This window comes from Fusarium flagelliforme (assembly GCF_020744385.1).
Source record: "Fusarium flagelliforme strain FIESC 12 MPI-CAGE-AA-0113 chromosome Unknown B0J16scaffold_8, whole genome shotgun sequence".
NCBI lineage: Eukaryota > Fungi > Ascomycota > Sordariomycetes > Hypocreales > Nectriaceae > Fusarium > Fusarium flagelliforme.
Genome location: NW_025763510.1, coordinates 2,716,586 through 2,743,803, shown reverse-complemented (window position 1 = coordinate 2,743,803; position 27,218 = coordinate 2,716,586). Strand labels below are relative to the sequence as shown.

Sequence of the window (27,218 nt, the reverse complement as noted above, 5' to 3'; positions counted from 1 at the left end):
CAAGTGAACTTTTGTTGCCCTACCCTCGCATAATGTTCCAGCTGAGCTGAGGGGGTCAGAAGACACTCCTTCGGCCGGGCCATCTAGATAATAGGCTTTTCCTCAATGTAATTATCGTGTCTCCTGTGCCTAAACTTTCTAGCGGTCGCTCCATCGCGCCTAGACATATCGTTCGGCAACAGTAAAGCTGGATCTCTGCTTCTTGTAGCTTCACTGTGAATCGCGTGCTTCAATTGCTCGAAGGTTGGGAAGAATCGCCGCAGGATCTTGCAGCGCCTCATATACCTTCTCACAAAAGCTTAATGTTGTAAAGCTGGTCCTGGAAGAATGCTTTTAATTGTTGTTTGATCTATTTTCTTTAAGTTTTTGTGAGGCGTAAGTCCCCTATACATGTCAAATCAACACAGGCTAGACTATCCTAATCTTTACGACACCCTTAACTAAGTCTTGACTTTTCTTTGATACACCTGCTAGTTAATGAACGGTGAAGGGAGGAGTAGTGTATCAGAGTTGGGATTCTTCAATTTTGCAACTTCTCTCAATGAAGGCTCTAAATATCTTTGTCCTAAACTCAGCTCTGCATTGTTTGTAGAAGATAAGCCCCCAGCTACTACTCTCCTTTAATCATATCTTGGATATCCAACATGGTATCCTATTCCCGGGCAGATTCCATGCAAGCTCTCTCCTCTTCGCTGCAAACGCACCATCCAATTCTGTGACATGTAGGTTGGCAATCTAAATTAGTATGCTTGACTTGATTGTCCCGGCGAACAAGAAGTTTGATGGTGGTTGTAAGCGGATCATCGTTACCCGAAACCCAAAGACATGGAACTTTCGGGCCGTACACGTATGTGGCTTCGTGCATTCTACGCACCAAGGTATCAAGCTTGTGAATGAATCCTGCTGCGTCGACGCGATCGGATCCATTGTATCGAGGAGCAACTTGGAACCATTTGACCTCAACATACTCTGCATCGCAGTCCCAATATAGGACCTGTCTTTGGAAGTAAAGGGGAGGAGTCCAAAGCCATTCAGCCTCTTTGTAAATGATCGGAAACCATTTAGCCTCTTTGTCAATGATGTAAAGTTCTTTGCGGCCGAATCTTACAGCGTCGGCCACTCTCTGCTGGATTAGATATGCTAGGTACCCTCGCGCAGAGTCTTCGTAAGGGAGGTTGTACAAGGGATTCGGAAGGTCGGTAGCCCAGGAGGGGTCATACAAGAGTGCGATCTTTGTGACGATATTGGGAGGATATACCTTATAGGGGCGGCGCCGGACGGACAGCTCAATCGATGGCCAGGGCAGTTCGTCGTGTTGTAGAGCCAACCAGTTGTCCACCTTGATACAGAATACATCGACATCTGGGTGCACAAACAGAAAACATTCCTCATCTTCGCGAGAACGGATGAGTACGGGGCATTCTCTGGCTAGTGCTTGTGGCTTAAGCCAGTCTGCTGTGTATTTTTCGCTAGGTCTGCCTGACCTTTTAGTCCTCCGGGTGCTTTGTGCCAATTCGTCCAAGCTTTGCTCTCGTATGACAACGTTTTTGTTAAGGTACGTGTGCTTAGCAATAACCTCTTTAGACTCTTTGCAAGCTTTCCACAGGCCGCTATCAAGCATGTAGGCGGATCTGTTCTGTTTTTCAAAAGAGACTTGCTTTGGGACTATTGCCTGACGATGATAGATATCGACATATTGAAGGCCGCAATAGTAGGTCGTAGTGAGAACATGAGAACATGCTGCTTCCCAAATTTGCAGGCGTAATTCGGTAGGCAACTGGGGAAATTTATGAAAAGAAGATGTGTCCATGGTAGGATGTTGCTTGGCGATGGTACTTATGAGGTTCCGGAGTTCAGATCCATGGTGATGACAAGGATAGGAACTAGATCGAGGCGGATGTCTAGTCTTCTTTATAGGTAGCACAGATTAGTTTTGCAGCAGTGATTTAATCGTGCGTGCTAAAAAATATAACTATCACGCATAAAAGAAGGTTTTATGTCATTTGCTGTGCATCTTGAGAGCTTAAATGGTACCTTAAAACTCTAAACCCATTTACACCGTCCAGTCACTGATGAGATACGACTATACAAAGGTTTCCAGGACATCCACATCCTCGTCGTTGGTTAGGGTACGGATCTGTTCCACGATATCTGAGGCGTAGCGATCAACAGGAATGATGCTTGGTGACTTGCAATATTTGAACTTTGGCAGCAAATATGTCCCGACCATGTTCGAGTCTATGTTGAATGCGCGGACTAACTCTGCTAAGTATGAGTTACGTTTCATTGGAGTAGGAATATATTGTTACTTACTAGCGCCATGGATAGCAAGAACCCTATGAAGCTTCAGTACTGGGAGAAGTTGTAATGTTGTAGGCCAAGTATGATTACAGTGTTAGATATACTATGTAGGTAAGAAACATTTCGTCTAATAATGTTACACATCTTAGAAACAATCGCCCCAGTTCCTGAATGAGACCGTTTTCATGAGATGATTTAGATAAGCATCTGGATCCTCCTTCTCTTGCCTCCGTTGGCTCTTATCACCGCTGCAGATGCACCGACCAATCTTCCTCCATTAGATTTTGCATGTCTATTTATCATCCTTTACTTCATTATCTCGACGGACAAGAACACTGATGACGTTCTCAATGTCGGGGCCTCGACCACCCAGCCATCCATAACGACTCTGAGCGTCCGTATAAAGATAGTGCTCGTAATTATGGATCTTCTCCAAGAAGACGAGTGAGCTAGGGGATATTCCGTCGCGTGTATGATCAAGAATATCGTACCAACTGACCTTGACATATTCGGTGTCAAAGTCCCGGTACGCAGTTTTGGAATACTTAGATCCGTCTGCTACCCACTTCGCCTCTTTATCGATAATCGATAAACCCTCTGCATAATGCCAGTGGTCGACATTCCCAATAAGCCAATTGGCCAAGTATCCCCGTGCAGAATTCTCATCCGCCATCTGCGAAATGGAGTACGGGACATCAATTGCCCAACTAGGATCAAACTCGAGTGCAATTTCCTGGAGGCTGGGCTGTTCGAATAGCAACTCATATCGATCATGCAGCAACCGCTCAGCATAGTTTCCTTCATCTACGCGGATGAATGGCATTTGTAAGTCGGGATGGCGTGCTGGGCGTATAGAGTGCCAATCGTCGACTTTGATGCAGAACATGTCCCTGGAGGGGTAGACGAGCATGCGGCACTCTTCTCCACCTTCACCATTGTAATCGATTATTGCAGGGGGAGGGCCATGACCTGAACTGGGCTGGCGGCGGACTAGCTCCGGGTAAACAAGCTCCCGAGAGTCCTGGATAGCTTTCTCGTGTATCTCGAGCCACTTATAGTACCCTGTATACCTAGCGATGACCTCTCGCGACTCCTTGCATGCTTTCCAAAGACCACCGTTGATGAAGTAGGCGGATCTGTTGGTTCTTTGTGACAGGGATCGAGGCCAGGTGGGCCAGCTGCAGGGTAGTGCGACTGCCTTGTTATCTTGCACAGTGACATAGTGTAAACCACGCTGGGAAGGCGCAAAAGCAAGACAGGCTTCTTGCCAGATTTGCAGTCGTATCTCGGCAGGCAGTTCGGGAAATTGTCGAAAATATGGTGAACACATGGTAGTTTGGTCAACGGTAGTTAAAGGTTTCTCATTTTTGTTAACCCATGTGAGCTGGGGACGGACAGACTTCCGAATTCTCAGTGTGCAGATGTAAAGTTACGAGGAGAAGCTTTTCCTCACACTGCAGTAGTACATTCGTCGGCATGAATCATGACAACTAAACTGTAAAGTAAATGTGCTGTCAACGCCTTGGCTTTCGCGAGCTAGCATAGGCAAATGCGTCGAGGAACGTCTGGACGAACTTCACGATGAATACAGTGAAATCGATTAATGAATCATGGTCAACCCACGATTCGGTTCAATGTTAGCTTCCTCGCTTTATCTTGTGCTGAGTAAGCGGGCCCTCGGGGCGTCGGTGTTTGGCTCTACCGCGTATTTCGTGCATTTAATAAGGCGAACGCCGAACTGTGTATATGGCATCGGACAACGGCCACTGTAAACTCCGATGCAAGCTAGGAGAACATGTTATAAGGAGTCCCACGACCTCAGCAGGTTCTTTCTACTGTCTTCGTTGATCACAGCTCCGTCTATCCTCATCATTATGGAATTAAACTATAGCGACGAACGTGCCTTTCGAGAATTGACGTTCAAATGGTCTATCGCCTGGGACACAAAGGTAGTGAACACGCTCCGATGGCTCGTTTTACATCCACTGACAACTGGCAGGACATGTCCACCTTTATTGCGATAGCTACTCCGCAATTCGTTGGAGATTATTCCGATCTTCCAGCTGTCGGGAAAGTCTTCAAGACCAGTGCCGAGGGATTTTTCAAAACCTCATTTAGGAACGAAGGACTGGGTGATCCACGCTGTAAGTTACTGCGATGCACTCGCCCACACCACTTGCCTAACAATTCCAATAATAGTGCAGACCCAACACCTACTCGGGCTGGGAGTCTTTACACGAATTAGCGAGACTGAAGCGAGAGGTGATTGGCAAGTCCGAGCTCGACATGTTAGGGTGTTAGACAATGGTGAAACTTATGAATGGGATTCCAGTTCTTTTGTAGAGTTTACATATCTGAATGTTGAGGGAGAGTGGAAGCTTGGTGGCATTCGACCTCATACAGTTGTAGCCAACACAGGGCAACCCAATGAGGTAATTGGTGTGTTTTAGGTAGAGCTTCATTGACAAGATGCTTAAACCGTAAAGTAAATGCCTTATTAAAATACAGTATTCTATTATTTCTCAATTGTCACAGTCTGGCTCTTCTTCTGTTCCACCAGATAAGTCCCTAAAATTTCCAAAAGAAATCTTTCCCGGTGCAACATATGTCTGGGACCATGCTTCTTCAAGAAGGTCAACGCTACACCCAAGATAGTCGCATGATGTTCCTCCTCTGTAGCCAAAATCCCATCAACGCTGATTTGTGCGGTGACATCCTCTGCCTTAACAAATAGATCTCTAACATGCTTGTTCGTAACCAGTCGAAGGGCAAATTGCTCAAATAAATCATGCTTGACAAAGAAGTCCAAAACTTCTTTCAGACCAGCTGGACCGCCGAAGATGTGCTCCAAGTCGACGCCTGCGCCGTCTTGAATGCTGAGTCGGAGTTGTGAAGATACTTCGATTGTTTCGGTGATAGCGTCGAGGGTCATTGCTGGTGCGGTTGGGATATAGGGTCGATCGTAGCCGACGCGGTGGCGCCACCAGATGTTGCAGAAGATGGACGAAATGATGACGGGAATCAGGATTACGTATCCCCACCATCGTTCAGCAGTTAACATTGATCCGACACCACCAAGGACATTGGACGCCCCGTTGAAGATGAAGAAAACTTGGACGTTGAAACATCGTTGCCTAAGAACGGGCAATGCAGGTGAACCTTGGAGCTCCTTTCGTGCGACGGTGAGGTGAGCGTTCATCTTGATTACCACCATAGTAGCCCAGATAGCGCTCAGAAGACCAAAAAGAGCGATCGGCGCGTTACCGAGATAACCAGACAAAATATTACTGGCGATCCAGACGTTGTCGTTCGCACCGCCGATAGCCATGAATGTACCGATGCTGATAAGCATAGCACCACCGCCCATCAACAAATCCATCAGCCATCGGTTAATCATCTCGATTCTCAACTCGCGTTGGGTAACTTCGGCAAATGTGTCCCGACTTAACTCCCCGTCACACTCTTTGAGAACCTCTCTTTGACGTTTCAAGAACTTGATGTTCCGCAACGCCTTTCTTGAATCACAGAAAGCACATATTGAGAGTACGAAGGCGGCGCATCCTCCTATCGCCATGAAGACGACGGCGTAGATGGGAACGGGGACTTCGTTCCAGACATTGGCGGCGAAGTCGCCTGCGTTGGCGAGCTCGAGGAAACCAACGGCGGCGAAAAGATTGTTTCGGAGGCGATTGTCGTCGATGCAGGACCAGCCGGATCGAGATTTAGTAAGGGTGACGCTTGAAGGGCCGGGGACGTAGAGTGTTGTGGACGTTGGTGCTGGCTCTGCTGTTGCAGAGGGTACTGCGGAGAGGTCTTTCATTGTGAAGAGACTGTATAAATCTTGACGTGTCAGTGAAAGAAAGAAGTTCAGCTTTGAGAAGACAGATAAACAATAGAAGCCAAGTAAATTAACAACGGGGGAACGTACGGAGTAAGCTAACATCAAGTTTATCCGTACATTAGGCTGCCAAGCAAATCAACAGGTCACACAATTATGTTCATTGGAGAAGTGAGTCACTGCGAGGAAAATGAATCGCTACAAGATACGACGGGCAAATGAGACAGGAGAAGGAGTGACAGTTACATGACAGACATGTGCTCGGTCGGTCCGGGACTGGTCTAAGTGAGAGTGGGCCCGTCCCCACCTCCGGGGCCGTTACACCCGACCCAGAACCCGTGAGGCGCAGCACCCTGTCTCTACTCAAAATGACTTATAAGGCTATCAACCACTCATATAAACATCCATTATCACATACCTTAACCTCTAAAACACCATATTGCGATAGATTGAGCCCCAAAAGTCCAGCAAAGGAGAGAAACAGTACGAAATGGACGAGTGCTTGGACAGGATCAACTACTTGGCACAGTGGAGAATCGGCACCTCAAAGCCGAAGGCCACGCAAGCCTTGGCAAAAGAACTTTTTTTGAGCAGACTAATAAGATTGGTTTTGTCGTAGAGACGTCAACCACATCGTACCCAGGAACGATAAGGCCGAGTGGAATGACCCGCGTTAGTGGCCAGGCTAAATATAGTCCACTCATCAAACCGCGTATAGATACGAGACAGCCAATGGAATGTACCGGAATGCCAAGATTCCAACTTCATCTTCCTTTTTTAAGAGACTAGTACGCCCCGCGACGTTGTGCGTACTTGGGAGCTTTGACGTACTTTACTGGGTCTCGACCAGTCTGTACAGGATGACCAATCTTCAAGTTAAAACCCTCAAGGTTCGCACCTTTCTCCAACGCCCAAAGACCGATGCCGATCCAGTTATTACCACGATAGTTAAAGACACCTTCCGGAACGGGGAAAGAGGATTGAGGTCCAATGTTGCTTGTGTATCGACCGTATTGAAAACCGTTGACGTAGAGGAATGCACGATACGATCCTGTGCTCGCGGTGTTATTCTTGAATTCGAAGGATAAGGGGATATCGTATTTGTCTGAGGGAAGGTTGAGATTTAGCTTGACGGTATAGAATGCTACACCTGGTCTGGAAATGCCTTTGAAGGGTGAGCCGGATTTGAAGTTCTTCGTAGGTGCAGAGGGGAGATGGTAGCCTTGTCGTTCGAAGAAGAAGCCGCCTTCGTTGCGAGGACCGCGGAATTTGTCGATGTAGTCTTCTCCACCGAGATTGCCTGTGATCTTCCACTTTGAGATCTTGGTCTCCTTTCCAGAGCTTGATTTGATAGACCAGTCGAGAATACCACGCGGCTCTTTCCCAACCTCTTGGCCAGGAACCCAGTTCCCGTTCAAACCCATGTTATCAACAATGACAGTAACAACATACTTTTTCCCCTTCTGTACTTTTGGAAGCTTGTACGTAGATGTATGATTATTGCGCGGTCCTTCGCCCACAACAGACCCAAGGAACTGGTCATCCAACCAAACCGAACTTCCATACCCCATTCCGCCGAACGCCCAGAAGCTAAATTTGTCCTCTGAGCCGTCAGCCGTAAAATGGCCCCGGAAAAGGATCGCGCCGGAGTGAAAACCGTAGTCCCCGCCGTAAAGTGAAACAGAGTTATTAAGAGGCCACTTCGAATTGAATGTCTCCTTAAGATCGGCGTTGGGCCACTTAGCATCATCGTAGTCATTCTTAATCTCGGGAAGAGAATCGATGTACTTCCAGTCCAGACTCTTCAAGTCAGGTACCTTGACCTTTGGAATTGCGACCGCTGGGTTGACGAGCCAATTTCCGAGCTTGGACTTCGTGTAGGGTGTTTCTTTGCCGTTGATTAGAAGGCTGGAAGGTCCTTTTGGTGCACCGATGATTTCGAGGGGGGAGGTAGCGTTGAAGTCTGCTCGGATGGAGAGCTTGGACTTTTCAACCGTGATGGAGCGGATGAGGTACGCGCCGTTGATTATCAGTGCCTTTGGGTTCATGACCGAGGATCCGAAAGCAGCTCGTTCGCCTTTGCCAGGGATAGTTGGGACCCAGTAGTTGTACGCAGCATTGCGATCTATGGATGTTAGCTTTGGCCGTGAAGCTAACAGTGAAGACTTACCGAGGATGTATATGTAGAGTGAGCCAAACTGCACAACACGACGCTTGGAGCTGGTCTTGAATTGCAAGACATTCGCCCCCTTCTTCTTTTCCATCTTGACACCATCACCTTCAACGACCTTACCTTGGACATCACCCTTGACAGCAACCTCGTGCACTTCATCAGGTCCACCATAAACAACAAGAACAGTCCTATCACCAAATTCCTTCCACGTAAACACCTCAGCAGTAGAATACAACAACTTAAACTTCCCAACGGGGTAATCCACGACATGAATCTTGGAGTCCCGTCCATGCAGGGTAAGCGAGCCACCGAGCTGCGGAATCGTGACTTCTCCAGCAGAGGTCTTGAGTTTCAGTTTGTATGAGGCGGAAGTTGTAGTTCGGTAGTCTGCGTGACGGACAACGTAGAATGCATCGCCGGGTTTAGTGGTCAGTGCTGTCATGGCGACTTTCTTGTTGGTGGTGTATTTGCTGGTTGTGACGTTGCTCGGGTTTGCGACGGCGTAGTTTGGCGAGACAGCGAGGAATTGGCCTTGAAGTTTGATCTCGGAGTATTTTTCGCGCGTGATGCTTCTGTCTTCTTTGATCGCCTGATATTGTCTTAGTCCGTTGCAATGCTAATCTCCAATAACTCAACTTACCGCGCCATAGTCATAGGATGTGTATCCATCGGAGTGGCCAAGGTTTCCCCAGTTTGTTCCTCCCCAGGTCTACCTAGTCAGCCACAGTCGATAGTCTTAAGGACTTAAACCTACCATGTAGATGTTGAAGATTGTTACTCCAGCTGCGAGGTTATTCTTGTAGAAGATGCGGGCGAATTCGTGGTTAGTGAGATCGTAACATTTATCGAAGCCAGCGCCGCCGGGGGGATCAAAACCACCGCCTTGGAACTACGAAGGTCAGTACAGGGCATGAATTGAGGATGAGGGGACTTGCCTCAATGATTGAGTATGGAGTTTTGGGACTTTTGTTCATATGCTCGGCGTGCCAAGTCGTTGGCAGCTTATCTTCGGGCCACTTGTAAGGGTTGGCCTAACACCAGTCAGTGAGGTAGAAATAGTCTCGCCAGTCGTACTTACACAGTCGAATCCGACAGGATATCCATCATGTCCCTAATAAAATTAGTAACGACTCCCACAGCCTATGAGTTGGCTCACATAAATGTCCACAGCTCCCGGTCCAGTTCCAGGCGCACCAGTACCACCTTGCCAGGCATCGTTGTTAATCAACGGCACAACAATACCAGCCTTGCGAACTTGATCGTTGACATATTTCAAGTAATCATGGTTGGGAAACGGTGTTCCTTCAGCAGCACTGTACTCGTTCTCCGGTTGGTACAAGATGACTGGTCCACCATTGGTGATTTGGGCCTTTGCGATGATTGCTCCGACCTTGGCGACATAGCTGCCACATATTAGATGCGATGCGATCTCAAGACCGGGACCGAAGTGTCATACTTATCAGTTGCCTTAAGAAAATCAGTAGCATTGGTTCTCAAAAACCCCTCCACCCGCTGAATCCACCCCGGAAACCCACCCCCGGAAACCTCAGCATTAATATACGGCCCCGGTCTAGCAAGAAGGTAAACACCCGCCTCCTGCGCCGCATCAATAAACGGCTGCAAATCAAGCGCTCCCTCCGACCGAAATTCTCCAGGTTTGCCTTCTAGCAGAGCCCAGTCCACGTAGAAGGATACCATGTTGAAACCCATGGCTTTGACCTTCTGGAATAGGTCAGGGTAGAGAGAGGGCACGGGGAGGCGGAAGGGGTGGAGTTCGGCGGAGAAGATTGTTACGCGTTCTTTGTTTATGAAAAGGGAGTGGGAGTCGAAGGTGACTATGCCTTGGAGGAGGGCTCTGTCGTGGAATTGGGATGGGCGGGTGCCGATGGATGTGGCATTGCTGCCGGCCGCGAGGGCGGCGAGGAAGAAGTTGGACAACTTCATGACAGCAGTTTCTAATCGACCAAGACGTCCATGAGACGACTCAAGACTTGCCGATGGAACTATGTCTATTATATACTATTCCGAAGATCGTCCCATCTTCACCCATCGGCTTACAACCCGACTATGCCGCACCATGCGCGTCGCATTGGTGGATAGTTTATGTCCGTCTGCCAAGTTCCGTCATAACTTCCAACTCATTACAACGAGAGAAACAATTATACTTTTCCGTGTATTCAATTTATCCAGATTCCTGACGGATTGCATGATTGAGGGGTCGCGGTTGAATTGCCAAGTTTTGATTGGAGCTGTTACGGTCATCGCATGCAGATCTGACGAGATGAGGGGTCGAATGGACGTGGGATGATCGGGGCATGGCTCACTATTTAGGGAACCGTCATAGTTGGAGGAAAATCACGAACTGCAGATTAATCGACGGCAAAGGTCTTATAACTCCTGTGGTCTAAGATTGACATACCGAGGACGCTTCATGAAGACGAAGTAAGAGCTCATCTAATTCGTTAATTTACTATATACTAAAACCGACTCCTCATTTCAATCTAAGCACCATAAGCGCTCAGAAGCTTCTCATGCTCCTTCTTAGTGATAGGAATAACAGTTCCATGTCTCGGGCTAGTAGGCAGCTTATAACTGCTTGAAACCTTCCACTCAGGCTTATCCAAATCCGTCGTCTCAAGAGGGACGTAGCCCTTACCACCATACTCATCCACAAAGAGATAGAACTTGTCACCATTGACATCAGAGGGGTTAGCCTTGAAAGCTGTAGGGCCCTCAACAGCTTGGAGTCCAGCATCGGCGCCAATGCAAGTTGCTTGCACGCTCCAGTCATCAACGGGGGCGAGAAAAGAAGAAGACTTTTCTTGGATGATGTCAGTGCAGCCGCTGACGGAGCCTTCGTCTTTGGTGAAGCGGTAGAATGAGTCGCCAGACTTGATAACCGTGGTGTCGATGCGGGACGTCTTGCTATCTTGCCAGATTTCGGGGGCGGAGAAGGTCTTGAAGTCCTTGGTGAGGGAGTACATCATGCGATGGTAAGAGTCATCAGAGTGATCCGCTGTATCATACAGCGACGACGCCCAAAATACCACGTAGGAGCTCTTCTCGTCATCCCAGAAAGCTTCAGGAGCCCAGGTGTTGCCTGCGTTGTCGGGAGAGACCTTGACATGGCGTTGCTCAGACCAAGTGATAAGATCGCTCGACTCCCAGATCTCGAGGTAAAGACTTCCCTTGCGGACAGCATCGCCCCAGGAAGTACCACTGCCGATAGAAAGATCTGTGGCGATGAGGAAGAACTTGTCACCCTCGACAGAGCGAATGACAAATGGATCTCTCAATCCCTTCGTTCCCTTTGTTGAGCTCAAAACAGGCTTTCCACCATTGAGTTCTGTCCAATCCAGCGCATTGTTGCCCTTGCTTGCAGCAAAGTAAATCTTCTCTCCCTCGAGAGAGTTGCCGGTGAAGTATGAAAAGGCATATGCTTCATAAGGCTCAGCTTGACGGGAGGAGAGGGTGACAGGCTTGGAGATGACGCCTGAAGTGAGGGCCAGCAGGGCCAGAGAGAGGGTTTGAAGGTTGGGAAACATTGTGAAGATGGGGACCGGCAGAGTCAAGACTGAAGAGTTGGCTAGTCCGTCGCAAACAGCTTGCAGAAGCCACTGGTTTTTATAGTACTCCGACTAGTTGACTCTTGGCCATCGTCAGTCCCACCATCGTCAAAGCACTTACCAAATTCCTGACTCAGTCCAAACTATTCCTGCTTTACAAATAAAAATCCTCTTGGCAAAGGGTCATTCACAACGTCATTCGGTAGTTATTCCCCCGGATCGACACATCTTATCAATTTTGGGAAATCCTCCCGCCCCCTGTCGATCTCGTCTCCGCAGTTTTGGAGAGATGCTATTCGTGCGCGAAATGAACACGATGAATTAGGTTTTGGAAATGTCTCGTTCCGTGCCTGAATTGGAGGGTCATGTGCTTATGTTGATCTTGCTTTTTAGAGGTGTTACGTTACAGAATCTGGGGTTGGGGTTGGACCTCGGGAATTGGAACTTGGAAGATCTGGATGAGCACGTGGCAGAGGTTGGAATCGACGCGCTGAAGGCTGCGAAATAGCGGTCCAATTGAGAGCCAATGCAGTTTTGAAAGACGAAGAAGTGCAAACTCAATTATAGTAACGCCAGACAGCTCATCATTTCTAAGCGCCACGTATTAACAATGGATGCGCCTCTGTATTGAGCACCCACTTCATCCTCCCATCGCTCCTGACTTGCACATCCGAATCCTCCGCAAACATCAAATACAAATACTTCAACGTCTCCGCCATCCAAAAACTCTCCATCTTGTCCACATACTGCTGCGCAGGATCATCGAAAGTCTTCATAACACTTCTCAACCCTGTATACCCACCGTCCACCTTGGTCCTCTTATTCAGTGCCTCAAAAGCCTCCCACGCCATATCCTGCCACTTCTTTTCCCCTGTGGCGCGGTACGCATAGTAGAGACTCTCAATGGTTTCTGGACGGAGGATATATTCTGGGTTTGTTGAGTAGAAGCCACTCTTTTCGTAGAAAGACTTCCATTTTTTCGGTGGTGCTCGGTTGGTGGTTGGTTTGACAAGAGGGTTGGCGCCGTTGTCGAGCCAGCGGAAGAGTTCGGGAGCGGTACCGGCGTGGGTTTGGCGGTAGGTTTCGTAATATGATGAGGAGAGCTTGAGTCCGAAGTCGATGAATGTCTGGTTCTGCAGAAGCAAACCTCCAAGAATCAAGGAGCCGCCGCAGACACTCGCCACTACTATCGTTAGAATGTCTTCGGTAAAGATTTGAAAGACGAGAGGGAACTTACAGTGACTTGAGATAGGAATCATTGTACTTCCACGCATCTCTCCCAAGAACGTCAGGTCCGGCCTCGTGGAAGGCGACGAAGCAAGATACTTCATCGACGACTCAGCAGCCTGGATCCAACTCTCTCCATACTCGGCAAACTGAACAGGATCATAGGCATACATCTTGATGAGATACTCATAGTAACTATCAGACCCACCACCCCAACCGGCCTGGTAGTCGCCAAAGTAGCCATTATCAAGTTTGACGTACGTGCCGATAAGGCCAGGAAGAGTGAACTCTTGGTTAGTCTTGGGATGGATAAGGTGATTTTGAGCGCGCTGTGCAAGGGCAGCATATGTCTTGTTGCCTGTGAGATCACTTAGGCGTGTCCATTCAAGGACGAGGGTACCGAAGCAGGTGATTGAGTTATCGATGTTGCCGTAACGTCGGGGAGTTGGGTTGAAAATTACTTCATCATCCGGGATGCCACTTGGAGTGTCAAAGGCAATGCTAAGTCTGTCTGCGAGAGTAATGGCAGCTTTGAGGAGGTTGTTCCTCAATCGGGTATCTTTAATGAGATGTTTGTGAGAACCGGAGAGGAGGTCGTAGGCTGATAATAAACCTCCCAGGTAGCGAATGGTAGTCTCAAACAATGAGATAGGCTGGTCAGGTACCACAGTGACAGTAAAGTCTGTCGCAGCAATCTGCTTGAGAATCTTATCCACAATAACGGCCTCCTCCATCAGAATGGCTGTGCTCAAACCATCCACAGCCGTTGCGCCCCATCCATTTCTACAAGCGTCAGTTCATATTCCATTGAACTAGGATCATCGTCCATACCGATCATCTTCGTAGCCTTTGCTAACGGGCAAAAGCGTATCATGCGGCGCGGCATACTTCTCATACTTCTCCCACGAAAAGCGAAAAGCGTCGATGATAGCTGCTGCTCGTTGCGCATCGCCGGGTGTTTTGGCCAGGTTTGATGACTCTTCGAGCTTGGACTGGCTAGGCCTGGGGGTTTCCCCAGAGAATAGGAATGTGAAGATGTGCCATGAAATGAAAACAGCTCCGAGCCAGAGAAAGACTCTTTGCAGGGTTTGTTTGTGTCGCGCCTTCATTGTGACTGTCTTTCCGTCGAGAAAACAACTCAAGACGATCTGAAGTTACCTCAACAGATAAAATATCTCTCGAGGAAAAAGGAGTAATTTCATTCTTATCGCAACAGCCCCTAAACGTTTCTTTTCTCCAGCTGAAAAGCTTTTTTAGGTGCTTTAGCGCCGCCACAGTCGCTAGCTCCAGCTGTTAGAGCCTAGCGTCGTCCTCGCTAAAAGTATTAGCGCTTAGATTTCCCCTGGAAGATGCCTTAAGCTATTGAGGCGTCAACGCTAAACAACAGGAAAACAAAAGTCTAGATCGAATCTAGGCTAGACTTTTGAAGCTATCGTTTTATTAGACCAGGTACAATATTGGGTCGGCCAACAGCTTCCCCTAAATGGAAGATTTTCGATCGTAATTTAAAGAGTAGTCTGTGTCCGCTAATCTGAGGATCCTCTTGTCCCTTCTCTTCAACGTTGTGCACTTACACTCTTTCAGACGCCACGTCCACCACTTTCGTTAATCTTCAAGATGCGTTTCACCTCGCTTTGCGCCGTCCTTGGGGCTGCGCTACTTCCCGTGGCTAGTGCTGCGCCATGCAAGCCCAGCAAGCCCACTTCAGTGGTGCCAACGACTTCTGCGACTACCACGGCTGAGGCTGAGACGCTCTCTACCGATACCGCATATGAGACGCTCTCGACAGACTTCCACTCTACTGTCACCAGCGATGCTACTAGCTATCTCGAGACAACTCTCACTGAGACTGCGATCGAGACCGATACTGCGACTACCGATCTGACCAGTGCTCTCGAGACCACCGTTACTGAGAGTGCCACTTGGTCTGAGACTACAACTTTCGTGTCTGACTACACCACTGAGTACACTGCCACTACCTCCGCTACCTCCGTTGAGGATGTTACTACCACCGTCACTGAAGCCCCCGAGGTGACCAACTTGATTAAGAATGGTGATTTCGAAGACCATCCTAACGTTGACTGGGGCGTGCGAACCAGTGAACTCGTCAAGGACGAAACGAAGGCTGCATCAGGCGAGAGATACGTGTAAGTGGTTATCACAAGGCCCCAATATACTTCTACTCACTCGCAACAGCCGCTTCGAGGTTATCAACCAGTCTGCCGTCGGTGGTAACCACGTCAACCAAACCATCAGCGACGCCGAACTCACCAAGCGCTACCGTCTTTCCTTCAGCGGTGCCGTGTTTGGCTTATTCAACACGGGAAGCACCGACTGTTACATCGAAGCCTACCAGAATGGTGATGAGATTCAGAAGTGGAAGCTCGCCGACTTCACGACTGATGTGTACAAGACATACTCCGTTGACTTTACACCGAAACATGAGGATTTTGAGTTGGCGTTGAGACTTCGTTGCACGACTAATGCCCAGGTTACTGTCACTTTTGGTATCGATGATGTCTCCATGGTTGAGATTGGCAATGTGATTGTTACTACGCCTCCGGCCAAGCGTGGAGAGATCTCTGAAAATAACTATTAATACGTCTCGCTTACTTTAATTCTAATACTTTATTTCTATCGATCGTAACAGTAGTAGTATTTATTGTTTTATCTCAAGGGACCCTAACAGGGTAATAGCTATAGAACTATAGCAAGTTATAAGTATCCCTTCCTTCTATAACTGCTTTATAGTATATTTCTTATAACTACTTAAATAAAGGAAATTTAAGCTATTAAGTAAGGAAAAACTAGCTAATAAATTAAAAACCCTTTTATAACACTTTATAAACATTTAAAAGATTTACTATAACCTTTAGATAATTAAGCTCTTTTAAATTTCTTTTTAATATAGTTAAAAGCCTCTTTTAAAAAGGTTAAGGTAAGTAGAATTTAAACTTATAGCTTTAAGCTAGGTAAAGTTACCTATATATTTAAATATATAAATATATAACTTTTTAATACTCTTAACTACCCTATAGTAGATTCTATAGAAATAATATAGCACTATATAAAGTATAGTAATTAATAATATATTAACTTTTTAATTTTAAGTTTTTAATAATACTATATAAGAAGCCTTAAAGTACTAGAATTCTTAATAACCTTATAGTATACTAAATATATTACTACTTTTATAATAGGTTAGGTCTTAAACAGGTAAACTAGTTTATACTAGTTTATATTTACAGAGTTATAAGGTATTATACTAAGCTTAGTAAAGTATTATATCTCTTTATAGTAAATAAAGTAAGTTAAGTATATTTAAGTAAAGAGTTTTTATTAATAGCTATTAAGCTAAGTATATTAACTAATACTAAGTAAATATATATATACTTAGGTACTAGGAGATAATTAGTAAGGTTATCTTAGGATTAGTTATTATAATCCCTATAGTTATATTATATATACTATTATAGTTAAAGTTTAAGATATAGGTAAACAGGGAATACTTTAGGTAAAATTAAGTCTATTACTACAGATAGGCACTAAGGGTAGGTTAAGCTCTATAGATAAGATATAGCTTAAGGAGCTATATTTAAAATCTAACTAATAATCTAACTAAGGTTATAGTAATAATATATTATTATATAATTTAACCTATACTTAGGTTTAAGGTAAATAAGTTTAATCTTATACTATAATAGTATCTTTCTCTTTAATATTAAGCTTTATTAAGATAAATTACTATAGTTTAAGTTTCTTAAGATATTTTCTATAAAAGTTTACTATAATCTTAGTAGTATTATTTATATATACTATAAGTACTTTTATTAAGTTAATATAGCTAGTTTACTTTATAGTATACTTTAGTTTAAAATAGCTTTCTTAGCTTTATTAGTTTTATTAAAAGTTTATAATATCTTTAACTTTTTATTCTTTTATTTCTTTAGCTTTAACTAATAGTAAAGGTTTTAGGTTTTAGCTTAGTAATAGATTATTAATAGTAAGCTAAAGTAAGTTTATATAGAATATAAGGTATATCTTTATATTACTAGGTAATTTTAGTTAGTAAATATATAAGGAAATAACTTTAATTATCTTAAGTAATTTAATATTTTTTTAATTTAGTTTCTTTTATAGTTTAAAGGTTTTAATATTCTAAGTATTTAGCTAAATAAGGTTTTCTTTTTAGTCTTTTTTAGTAAGTTTATAGTAATAGTTTACTTACTTTTTATAGTAAGCTTATATAGTTATACTTTTAGATCTTAGGTATTTTAGTATATTCTTTATAGTTTAAGTAAACTTCTTAGTATTTCTTATAGCTAAGGTTTTTTTAACTATAATAATAAACTTAAAGCTTATTTAAAAATAGTATTTATAGTTTATAAAGAATAGAAATATATTAGTTATTTTTAATTTTAAGGAGTTTACTATAAACTTAGCTAAAGGTAACTATTAGCTTTAATTATCTTATAGATATAATATATAAGCTTATAGGTATTATTTTAATATAGTATTTAGTTATTTAATTTAGCTATTAATCTTAAGATAATAAATAGTTAATAGTAAGAAATTAATAAATAGTTATTAAGTAAACTTCTTTTAAAACTTAGCTATAAACTAAGAGCCTTAATTAAATACTATAGTTTATAAGAAGCTATAAAGCTTTTATACTTCTCTTAGATAGTAATAAGCTATATCTTTAGTAATATAAGTTCCTTTATAAGTAATAATATATCTTATCTTAGTTAAGTAATAAGCTATAATTAGAATTATATTATATTTATTACTAAGTAATAAGTATATAATAAAGTCTATTAAAATATATTACTAAGCTTATTTTAATACTAGTAAAAGTCTTAAAATACTTTATTTAATATCTTAAGCTAAATTAAATTTTTAGTAAATATAGTAGTTTTTTACTTATTATTCTATAAATAATAGTATTTTAAGCTAATAGTAGTTATAGTAAAGTAAGTTATAAGTATAGGTATAACCTAGGTATTCTACTATAGGGTATTTATAGTAAGCTTTTAGTAGTATAGTCTTTAAAAGGTTATAGTTTAAGATATAAATATAATCCTAATATAGTAACTTTTCTTATATAACCTTATATTTAACTAAGGTAATCTTTAGATAGTAAAAAACCTTATCCTTTAAAGCTCATTATATTAATTATAGGTTATTATTAACTTAGTATCTTTTATTTAGTAAGTAGCTAATCTTTTCTAGTAACTTAATAAAGAAAGCTAGTTCTTTTAATAGTTTTAGTAAAGGTTAAGTTTATTATATTAGTTATTAAATATAAGCTTTTTTTACTCTTAAAGGTAAAAGTTCTTAGTTTTCTTTTTTTAAGACTATTTAGCTTTAATATACTAAGTACTTATTTTCTTTTTAAAGAAAATCTTTTAACTTTTTAATTAAAGTATTAAGTTTAATCCTTTACTTTCTAAGTTAATATATAATCTTAAAGTTAAATTTAAATAAAAACTTAAACTATTTAGCCTATTAGTAGTTTAGTAACTTTATTATTATAAAGTATTCTAAGTTCTTATAGTTTATAATTACTTTAATTAGTAAAGGTATATTCTTTAGTTTTAATCTTTATTCTTTAAAGTAATAGATAATTACTATAAGTTCTTTATTATATATCTTATAATTATATTTTATAATAATATACTTCTTTAAAAAGAATACTACTAAGTATAAGATTCCTTTATTATTAGCTTAAGAAAGTACTTTAGTAAATATATAGTTAAAAGTATTAGTTTTTAAAATAATATCTTTAGTTTAGTTAAATAGTTATAGGATTAAGGTAAAAGTAAAAGCTACCTTTAGCTTTATAAAGGCCTCTTTATAAGCTTTATTTTATATAAAGGGTATATCTTTTTATATTAGTTTATTTAAAAGTACTATAAGTTTTAAAAAGTTATAAATAAACCTTTTATAAAAGTTTCTAAAGCTTATAAATACTTATATATTTATTAAGTAGGTTAGTATATTTTAGTTTTTAATAATCTTAATCTTAGCTAGGTTTATTTTAATTCTCTCTTAGCTTACTATAAGGCTAAGAAATTTAGTTTCTTTAACTATAAATTTATACTTTATAGGGTTAATATATAACCTAGCTTTTTAAAGCTTTTAAAGTACTAAATATAAGTACTTTATATATTTATCTTTAGTTTAGCTATAAATTAAGATATTATTTAAGTAAGTAATATAAAATATATTTAAATATTCTTTTAATATACTATTAATATATCTTTAAAAGGTTATAAAGGTACTTATTATTTTAAATAGTATAACTAAAGATTTATATAAATTAAATTAAGTTTAAAAGGCTATTAAATACTCTTAACCTTTTTTTATTTATAGATTATTAAAGGTAAATATAATATTAATTTAGGAAAAGTACTTTATCTTAAATAGGTTATTTAAGGACTTTTTAATTAGTAAAAGTAAGTAATAGTCTTTAATAGTAATATTATTTAAAGCTTTATAATTAATATAGAATTATAATCTACCTTTTAGTTTCTTAATAAAAAGTATAAAAAAGGTAATTAAAAATAAGCTTAGTTTAAAAATTCCTTTTTATAGGTTTTCCTTTAGCTATTTCTATAAAGCTATTAGCTTATTATAAAATATACTATATAATAAACTAAAGGGTAGCTTTAAGCTAAGAACTAGTTTAATATAGTAATCTTTAAGTTAATATAATAAAAGCTTTTTAGCTTTTTTAAATAAAAATATATCTTAGAACTCTTATAATTCCTTTAGTAGCTAAAATCCTTTAGGTTTATTTTAAAAGGCTTAATTTATTTATTTTAAAGTAATTATAAAAAAGTAATAGTACTTTCTTTAGCTATATAGCTTAATAGTATTTAAAGATATTAATAAGATATCTTTCTTTTATAAGTAAGGTAAAATACTTTATTTTATTTAGTAAAAGAACTTCTTTAGGATATTATATAGAGCTTTTACTTTTATTAGTTATAATAGAGTATTATAGTATTTTTAGTAGTATTAGCTACTAAAAGTAAAGGTATAAGTAGTAAAGCTTATTTATAGATTATATTACTTTAGCTAAGGTATTTTTAATACTATAAAATAACTATTTAGCTAAGTAATAAAAAAGATTATTTTCTTTTTATAGTAATTACTAATATAAAGTCTTATATAGATATAGTAAGTAATTTACTTACTTTTAGCTAAATACTTATTAAAAACCTTTAATATAAATTTCCTTTTTAAGGGTAATAGTAATAGGTTCTAAGATATAGCTTAGCTTTTATTTATAAAAGTATTTCCTTTAGCTTTAAAGTTAATTATAATATAGAAAGGTATAAAGTTCTTTTTTACTATAATTAGTTTAATAAGTAATATTATTAAGTTAAAGTATAGGTTATTTTTATCTTTAATTAGAATTCTATAGGTAATAGTAGTAAATATTTTAACCTTTAGTATAATATATATAAAGGTTAAAGTTTAATATTAACTTATAATAGGCTTACTTTATTTCCTAAGCTTTATTAAAAGCTAAATTTACTAATAGTAGTAAAAGGTAAAGGATATTATTAGCTAATATAAAATAAACTATATATATAAGTAGCTTAGTTAAATCTAGCTAATTAAGTATTTAGTTTAAGGTAGTCTTAAATATAGTAAGTAAAAGAGCTATAGTAAAAGTATTAATTATTATCCTTTTATATAGTTAAGGGATTATAATAGTATTAGTTACTTAAATTTATAGGTTTTTTAAAAGCTATAGTAATAGCTAAAAAGCTATATTCTCTTTAGAACTAAGGGAGTTAATAACTAAGGGTAAATTTCTTTTTTAATATTAATTAACTTTATTATATTTATATTTAATACTATTAATAGTAATTATTTAGTAACTATAAATAGTATATAAATTAATAATACTTATAGCTAAGTACTAAGTTATATAATAATATATCTTAAAGTTCTTTAGAAATATTTTAAAATAAAAGAAAAAATAGTATATCTTTTAGTACTTTTTCTTCTAAAGTTAAGTATTAAAATTCTAAAAGGAAAGTATTAAAGTCTTAGTTTCTTTACTTTAAGTAATATAGTTAGTTTTAGGTATTTTAAACTTAGTTAAGGTCCTTAAATACTAGCTCTAAGTATTCTAAAAGGTTCTTATAATTAAGAAACTAAAGAACTTTAAATACTATTTAAAGTAAAATAAGGTTATAGACCTTTTTACTTAGTTAGCTAATAATATAAGTTAATTAGCTAGTTTAAGTTATAAAGTAATTTATATTAATAATTATTTTAGTATAAATTTACTAAAGGAAAAAATATAGGTTTTTATAAAAGCTATTAAGTTTATTTAGGTTTAGTAATTTCTTAGATATTTTAGTAAAAAAGGTAAAGTAAAAAGTAAATAGTAAAGCCTCTTTTATATTAAAAGCTATAGCTTCTTTAGTTAATAAGGTTTTAAACTTTCTAAAGGTTAAAGCTTTTATAGTTAAGAAATTAGCTTACTAGTAAAGGTATAATATTATATTTACTTTAAGAATTTTTTATTTTTTTCCTTAAGTTATTACTTTAATAGAATTATATAGCTTTTAAGTATAGTAATTTAATTCTTTAGTTTTTACTTTATAGCTACTAGCTAGGAAATTACTATAGCTTCTTTCTCTTAAGATTCTTTTAAGTATATATAAATATTCTAGTAGTATTTAAACTAATTATTAAGATATTTACTAGTATAAGTATAAAAAGCTTTTATACTTTCTAGTATAAATAAAGAGAATAATTAAGTAATTATTATATTTAGTATTTAATTAGTAAAAGCTATATAATATTATAGTTAAGGTTTAAGATATAGGTAAATAAAGAATACTTTAAGTAAAATTAAGTTTATTACTATAAATAGGTACTAAGGGTAGGTTAGGTTCTATAGTTAAAATATAGCTTAAGGAGCTATATTTAAAATCTAACTAGTAGTTTAACTAAGGTTATAGTAATAATATATTACTATGTAATCTAACCTATACTTAGGTCTAGGGTAGGTAGGTCTAGTCTTACGCTATAATATATATCTTATATTTTTTACTAATTAAAGCTAGGCTTACTTATACCTATATAAGCCTTTTCTAAGCTTATAATACTAGCTATAAACTTACTTATTAAGCTTACTTAAGTTATTATAAGCCTTTCTATAAAGCTTATAACTATTATAGTAAAACTATTATATATATATATATTCCTTTATATACTAAATAAAATACTTAGCTTACTAGCTATTAATAAAACTTCTTTACTTAAATATACTTAACTTACTTTATTTACTATTAAGAGATATAATACTTTATAATACTTAGTAATAATACCTTATATATTTACTAATATAAACCTAATATAAATTAATTTATTCCTTAAGAACTTTAATAATTATATATTAATAGCTTTTATTTAAACTATACTATACTAATACTAAGTAATACTTATATAATAGCTACTTTAATTACTTTTATTAACTAGTAAAATACTATTAATCTTATTACCTTTACTTTTATACTTAACCTTACTTAGGAAATAAAATAAGATAAATAATCCTTAGAAAGCTTTAATAATACTAAAGTTATATAGCTTTAAGAGTAAGTTATTACTATAGCTACTAAAATAAATAATCTTTAATAGCTTTTTTAAAATACTATTAATATTTAAAATTAGTAAAGCTAAAATAACTAAAATAGCTTATAGGAAATATATACTTTAGCTAATATTACTACTAATAGTAAAAATACTAAAGAAATCCTTAAACTTAACTTACTTAAAATATATAAAGAAAACTTTACTAAACTTATAATATTTTTTACTTAGTATTAAGTATTTATATTTTATTACCTTACTTAATTTATTATTAATTATAAGAAAACTAAATATATATTTAGCTACCTTAAGGATATAGCTACTTAGTAGTTTTAGCTAATCTTAAAAGATTAAACTAATAAAGGAAATATAAAGAATCTTATACTATAAATATATATAATATATATTAATTACTTAGCCTTTAAAAAAGTACTATAATAAGCCTTTAGAACTATTAATAAAAAAAGCTAAGCTAAAAGAAAAATTAAAGCTTTTAAATAAACTTAATTTATATTAGAACTTAAAGTAAAATTTTTATAACTTATATTTAAGCTACTATAAGATTAAGATATATTAATATTACTATTCTTTAATACCCTAAAGAAACCTATATAAGCTAAACTTTATAAGGAAAACTAACCTAAGGAACTTATAGATTATATTAATATAGTAATTAAAATTAATAATTAATAATTTAATTAAAAAACCTATAACTTTAAGTATAATAATAAAAGAAAATAAAATAATAAACCCTAATATAATACTAATTAGAAATAAAGGTAATAAAACTATACTAATACCTTATATAAAGTTTAAGCTAGACCTATAAATATAAATACTACTTAGATAAATTAATTAGCCTTTATTTACTAGAACTATAGTAAAAAAGAATATTAAGAAAGAAACTATAAAAACTCTATAAAAACTAACTAAAAGTATAAACTAATACCTAAAGGTAAGAATATATAATAAATTAATATAAATAATAAACTATAAATATTACAGCATAAGACTAAACCTACCTACCCTAGACCTAAGTATAGGTTAGATTATATAGTAATATATTATTACTATAACCTTAGTTAAACTACTAGTTAGATTCTAAATATAGCTCCTTAAGCTATATCTTATCTATAGAGCCTAACCTACCCTTAGTACCTATCTATAGTAATAGACTTAATTCTACCTAAAGTATTCCCTATTTACCTATATCTTAAACCTTAACTATAATACTATATAGCTTTTACTAATTAAATACTAAATATAATAACTACTTAATTACTTTCCCTATTTATACTAGAAAGTATAAAAGCCTTTTATACTTATACTAGTAAATACCTTAATAACTAGTTTAAATACTATTAGAATATTTATATATACTTAAAAGAATCCTAAGAAAAGGAAGCTATAGTAACCTTTTAGCTAATAACTATAAAGTAAAAACTAAAGAGTTAGGTTACTATACTTAAAAGCTATATAATCCTACTAAAGTAATAACTTAAGGAAAAAGAATAAAAAATCCTTAAAGTAAATATAGTATTATACCTTTATTAGTAAGCTAATTTCCTAACTATAAGGGCTTTAACCCCTAAAGAGTTTAAAACCTTATTAGCTAAAGAAGCTATAGCTTTTAATATAAGAAAGGCTTTACTACTTACTTTTTACTTTACTTCTTTTATTAAAATATCTAAGAAACTACTAAATTTAAATAAATTTAATAGCTTTTATAAAAACCTATATTCTTTTCTTTAGTAGATTTATACTAAAATAATTATTAATATAAATTACTTTATAACCTAAACTAGCTAATTAACTTATATTACTAGCTAACTAAGTAAAAAGGCTTATAACTTTATTTTACTTTAAATAGTATTTAAAGTTCCTTAGTTTCCTAATTATAAAAACCTCTTAAAATACCTAAAGTTAGTATTTAAGAACTTTAATTAAGTTTAAAATACCTAAAATTAACTATATTACTTAAAGTAAAGGAACTAAGACTTTAATACTTTTCTTTTAAAATTCTAATACTTAGCTTTAAAAGGAAAAGTACTAAAAGATATATTATTTCTTTTTTTATTTTAAAATATTTTTAAAAAACTTTAAAATATATTATTATATAACCTAATACTTAGCTATAAGTATTACTAGTTTATATACTATTTATAGTTACTAAATAACTACTATTAATAGTATTAAATATAAATATAATAAAGCTAACTAATATTAAAAAAGGAATTTACCCTTAGTTATTAACTCCCTTAGCCCTAAAGAGAATATAGCTCCCTAGCTATTACTATAGCCTTTAAAGAACCTATAGATCTAAGTAACTAATATTATTATAACCCCTTAACTATATAAAAGAATAATAATTAATACTTTTACTATAGCTCTTTTACTTACTATATTTAAGATTACCTTAAACTAAATACCTAATTAGCTAAGTTTAACTAAGCTACTTTTATATATAGTTTATTTTATATTAGCTAATAATATCCCTTACCCTTTACTACTATTAGTAAATCTAGCTTTTAATAAAACCTATAAAATAAAGTAAGCTTATTATAAGTTAATACTAGGCTTTAACCTCTATATATACTATACTAAAGGTTAAAATATTTACTACTATTACCTATAAAATCTTAATTAAAGATAAAAATAACCTATACTTTAACTTAATAATATTACTTACTAAATTAATTATAGTAAGAAAAAACCTTATACCTTTCTATACTATAATTAACTTTAAAGCTAAAGAAAATACTTTTATAAATAAAAGTTAAGCTATATCTTAGAACCTATTACTATTACCTTTAAAAAGGAAATTTATATTAAAAGTTTTTAATAAATACTTAGCTAAAAGTAAGTAAATTACTTACTATATCTATATAGAACTTTATATTAATAACTACTATAAGAAGAAAATAGTCTTCTTTATTACTTAGCTAAGTAATTATCCTATAGTATTAAGAATACTTTAGCTAAAGTAATATAACCTATAGGTAAGCTTTATTACTTATATCTTTACCTTTAGTAGCTAATACTACTAGAAATACTATAATACCCTATTATAACTAATAAAAGTAAAAGCCCTATATAATATTCTAAAGAAGTTTCTTTACTAAATAGAATAAAGTATTTTACTTTATCTATAGAAAAAAAATATCTTATTAATATCCCTAAATACTATTAAGCTATATAGCTAAAGGAAATACTATTACTTCTTTGTAACTACCTTAAAATAAATAAACTAAGCTTTTTAAAATAAACTTAAAGGATTTTAGCTACTAAAGAAATTATAAAAGTTCTAAGATATATTTTTACCTAAAGAAGCTAAAAAGCTTTTACTATATTAACTTAGAGATTACTATATTAAATTAGTTCTTAGCTTAAAGCTACCTTTTAGCTTATTATATAGTATATCTTATAATAAGCTAATAGCTTTATAGAAATAGCTAAAGGAAAACCTATAAAAAGGATTTATTAAACTAAGCTTATCTTTAATTACTTTCCTTATACTTTTTATTAAAAAACTAAAAAGTAAACTATAATTTTATATTAATTATAAAGCCTTAAATAATATTACTATTAAAGACTATTATTTACTTTTATTAATTAAGAAGTTCTTAAATAACTTATTTAAGATAAAGTACTTTTCTTAAATTAATATTATATTTACCTTTAATAATCTATAAATAGAAAAAAGCTAAAAGTATTTAATAGCCTTTTAAACCTAATTTAGTTTATATAAATCTTTAGTTATACTATTTAAAATAATAGATATTCTTATAACCTTTTAAAGATATATTAATAGTATATTAAGAAAATATTTAAATATATTTTATACTATTTATTTAAATAATATTTTAATTTATAGCTAAACTAAAGATAAATATATAAAGTACTTATACTTAGTACTTTAAAAGCTTTAAAAAGCTAAGTTATATATTAATTTTATAAAGTATAAATTTATAGTTAAAGAAACTAAATTCCTTAGCCTTATAATAAGCTAAAAGGAAATTAAAATAAACCTAGCTAAAATTAAAACTATTAAAAACTAAAATATACTAATTTACCTAATAGATATATAAGCCTTTATAGGCTTTAGAAACATTTATAAAAGGTTTATTTATAACTTTTTAAAACTTATAGTACTTTTAAATAAACTAATATAAAAAGATATACCCTTTATATAAGATAAAGCCTATAAAGAGGCTTTTATAAAGCTAAAGGTAGCTTTTACCTTTACTTTAATTCTATAACTATTTAATTAAACTAAAGATATTATTTTAAAAACTAATACTTTTAACTATATATTTACTAAAGTACTTTCTTAAGCTAATAATAAAAGAACCTTATATTTAATAGTATTCTTCTTAAAGAAGTATACTATTATAAAATATAACTATAAGATATATAATAAAGAACTTATAGTAATTATTTATTACTTTAAAGAATAAAGATTAAAACTAAAGGGTATATTTTTACTAATTAA

At 35.8% G+C, this 27,218-nt stretch overlaps 8 protein-coding genes across 8 annotated transcripts; 2 read left to right on the top strand and 6 right to left on the bottom strand.

Annotated features, from left to right (window-relative positions):
- Positions 1-652: 652 nt before the first annotated feature.
- B0J16DRAFT_389925 (uncharacterized protein) lies at positions 653-1,810 on the bottom strand (the record flags this gene model as incomplete). Its single annotated transcript, XM_046131843.1, has 1 exon — positions 653-1,810. One exon carries the CDS (start codon positions 1,808-1,810, stop codon positions 653-655), a length of 1,158 nt encoding a protein of 385 aa, XP_045978382.1.
- Positions 1,811-2,391: 581 nt separating this feature from the next.
- On the bottom strand, positions 2,392-3,892 carry B0J16DRAFT_419256 (uncharacterized protein). The gene has a single exon (XM_046133815.1). The coding sequence runs from the start codon at positions 3,629-3,631 to the stop codon at positions 2,594-2,596; it is 1,038 nt and encodes a 345-aa protein (XP_045978381.1). The 5' UTR covers positions 3,632-3,892; the 3' UTR covers positions 2,392-2,593.
- Positions 3,893-4,068: 176 nt separating this feature from the next.
- On the top strand, positions 4,069-4,782 carry B0J16DRAFT_351266 (uncharacterized protein). Its single transcript, XM_046129169.1, has 3 exons — positions 4,069-4,250; positions 4,301-4,445; positions 4,501-4,782. The coding sequence occupies exons 1-3, from the start codon at positions 4,080-4,082 to the stop codon at positions 4,749-4,751; spliced, it is 567 nt and encodes a 188-aa protein (XP_045978380.1). The 5' UTR covers positions 4,069-4,079; the 3' UTR covers positions 4,752-4,782.
- On the bottom strand, positions 4,783-6,372 carry B0J16DRAFT_351263 (uncharacterized protein). The gene is made up of 2 exons (XM_046129168.1): positions 6,230-6,372; positions 4,783-6,131 (listed from the first exon to the last, which is right to left on the bottom strand). The coding sequence occupies exon 2, from the start codon at positions 6,119-6,121 to the stop codon at positions 4,817-4,819; it is 1,305 nt and encodes a 434-aa protein (XP_045978379.1). The 5' UTR covers positions 6,122-6,131; positions 6,230-6,372; the 3' UTR covers positions 4,783-4,816.
- A 191-nt stretch (positions 6,373-6,563) lies between these two features.
- B0J16DRAFT_365538 (glycoside hydrolase superfamily) lies at positions 6,564-10,256 on the bottom strand (the record flags this gene model as incomplete). The annotated part of the gene is made up of 8 exons (XM_046130019.1): positions 6,564-8,264; positions 8,310-8,901; positions 8,953-9,021; positions 9,067-9,201; positions 9,248-9,343; positions 9,391-9,423; positions 9,469-9,715; positions 9,769-10,256. 8 exons carry the CDS (start codon positions 10,254-10,256, stop codon positions 6,925-6,927), a joined length of 3,000 nt encoding a protein of 999 aa, XP_045978378.1. The 3' UTR covers positions 6,564-6,924.
- Positions 10,257-10,766: 510 nt separating this feature from the next.
- On the bottom strand, positions 10,767-11,869 carry B0J16DRAFT_294561 (putative xylanase 18). The gene has a single exon (XM_046124392.1). The coding sequence runs from the start codon at positions 11,855-11,857 to the stop codon at positions 10,814-10,816; it is 1,044 nt and encodes a 347-aa protein (XP_045978377.1). The 5' UTR covers positions 11,858-11,869; the 3' UTR covers positions 10,767-10,813.
- Positions 11,870-12,387: 518 nt separating this feature from the next.
- Positions 12,388-14,270, bottom strand: B0J16DRAFT_351259 (glycoside hydrolase). The gene is made up of 3 exons (XM_046129167.1): positions 13,937-14,270; positions 13,116-13,888; positions 12,388-13,061 (listed from the first exon to the last, which is right to left on the bottom strand). The coding sequence occupies exons 1-3, from the start codon at positions 14,212-14,214 to the stop codon at positions 12,469-12,471; spliced, it is 1,644 nt and encodes a 547-aa protein (XP_045978376.1). The 5' UTR covers positions 14,215-14,270; the 3' UTR covers positions 12,388-12,468.
- A 402-nt stretch (positions 14,271-14,672) lies between these two features.
- B0J16DRAFT_376577 (uncharacterized protein) lies at positions 14,673-15,932 on the top strand. Its single transcript, XM_046130772.1, has 2 exons — positions 14,673-15,252; positions 15,302-15,932. The coding sequence occupies exons 1-2, from the start codon at positions 14,723-14,725 to the stop codon at positions 15,702-15,704; spliced, it is 933 nt and encodes a 310-aa protein (XP_045978375.1). The 5' UTR covers positions 14,673-14,722; the 3' UTR covers positions 15,705-15,932.
- The last annotated feature ends 11,286 nt before the right edge of the window (positions 15,933-27,218 follow it).

What these genes read in the sequence shown, in the direction of transcription:
- B0J16DRAFT_351259 (XM_046129167.1), bottom strand. Translation starts at nt 14,214, where the DNA reads ATGAAGGCGCGACACAAACAAACCCTGCAAAGAGTCTTTCTCTGGCTC. An exon ending in AAAGGCTACGAAGATGATCG is followed by an intron (nt 13,889 to 13,936) that starts GTATGGACGATG and finishes TGACGCTTGTAG; the next exon opens with AAATGGATGGGGCGCAACGG. An exon ending in GATTCCTATCTCAAGTCACT is followed by an intron (nt 13,062 to 13,115) that starts GTAAGTTCCCTC and finishes TAACGATAGTAG; the next exon opens with TGGCGAGTGTCTGCGGCGGC.
- B0J16DRAFT_376577 (XM_046130772.1), top strand. Translation starts at nt 14,723, where the DNA reads ATGCGTTTCACCTCGCTTTGCGCCGTCCTTGGGGCTGCGCTACTTCCC. An exon ending in GCATCAGGCGAGAGATACGT is followed by an intron (nt 15,253 to 15,301) that starts GTAAGTGGTTAT and finishes CACTCGCAACAG; the next exon opens with CCGCTTCGAGGTTATCAACC.
- B0J16DRAFT_294561 (XM_046124392.1), bottom strand. Translation starts at nt 11,857, where the DNA reads ATGTTTCCCAACCTTCAAACCCTCTCTCTGGCCCTGCTGGCCCTCACT.
- B0J16DRAFT_419256 (XM_046133815.1), bottom strand. Translation starts at nt 3,631, where the DNA reads ATGTGTTCACCATATTTTCGACAATTTCCCGAACTGCCTGCCGAGATA.
- B0J16DRAFT_351263 (XM_046129168.1), bottom strand. Translation starts at nt 6,121, where the DNA reads ATGAAAGACCTCTCCGCAGTACCCTCTGCAACAGCAGAGCCAGCACCA.
- B0J16DRAFT_351266 (XM_046129169.1), top strand. Translation starts at nt 4,080, where the DNA reads ATGCAAGCTAGGAGAACATGTTATAAGGAGTCCCACGACCTCAGCAGG. An exon ending in CTATCGCCTGGGACACAAAG is followed by an intron (nt 4,251 to 4,300) that starts GTAGTGAACACG and finishes GACAACTGGCAG; the next exon opens with GACATGTCCACCTTTATTGC. An exon ending in AGGACTGGGTGATCCACGCT is followed by an intron (nt 4,446 to 4,500) that starts GTAAGTTACTGC and finishes TTCCAATAATAG; the next exon opens with TGCAGACCCAACACCTACTC.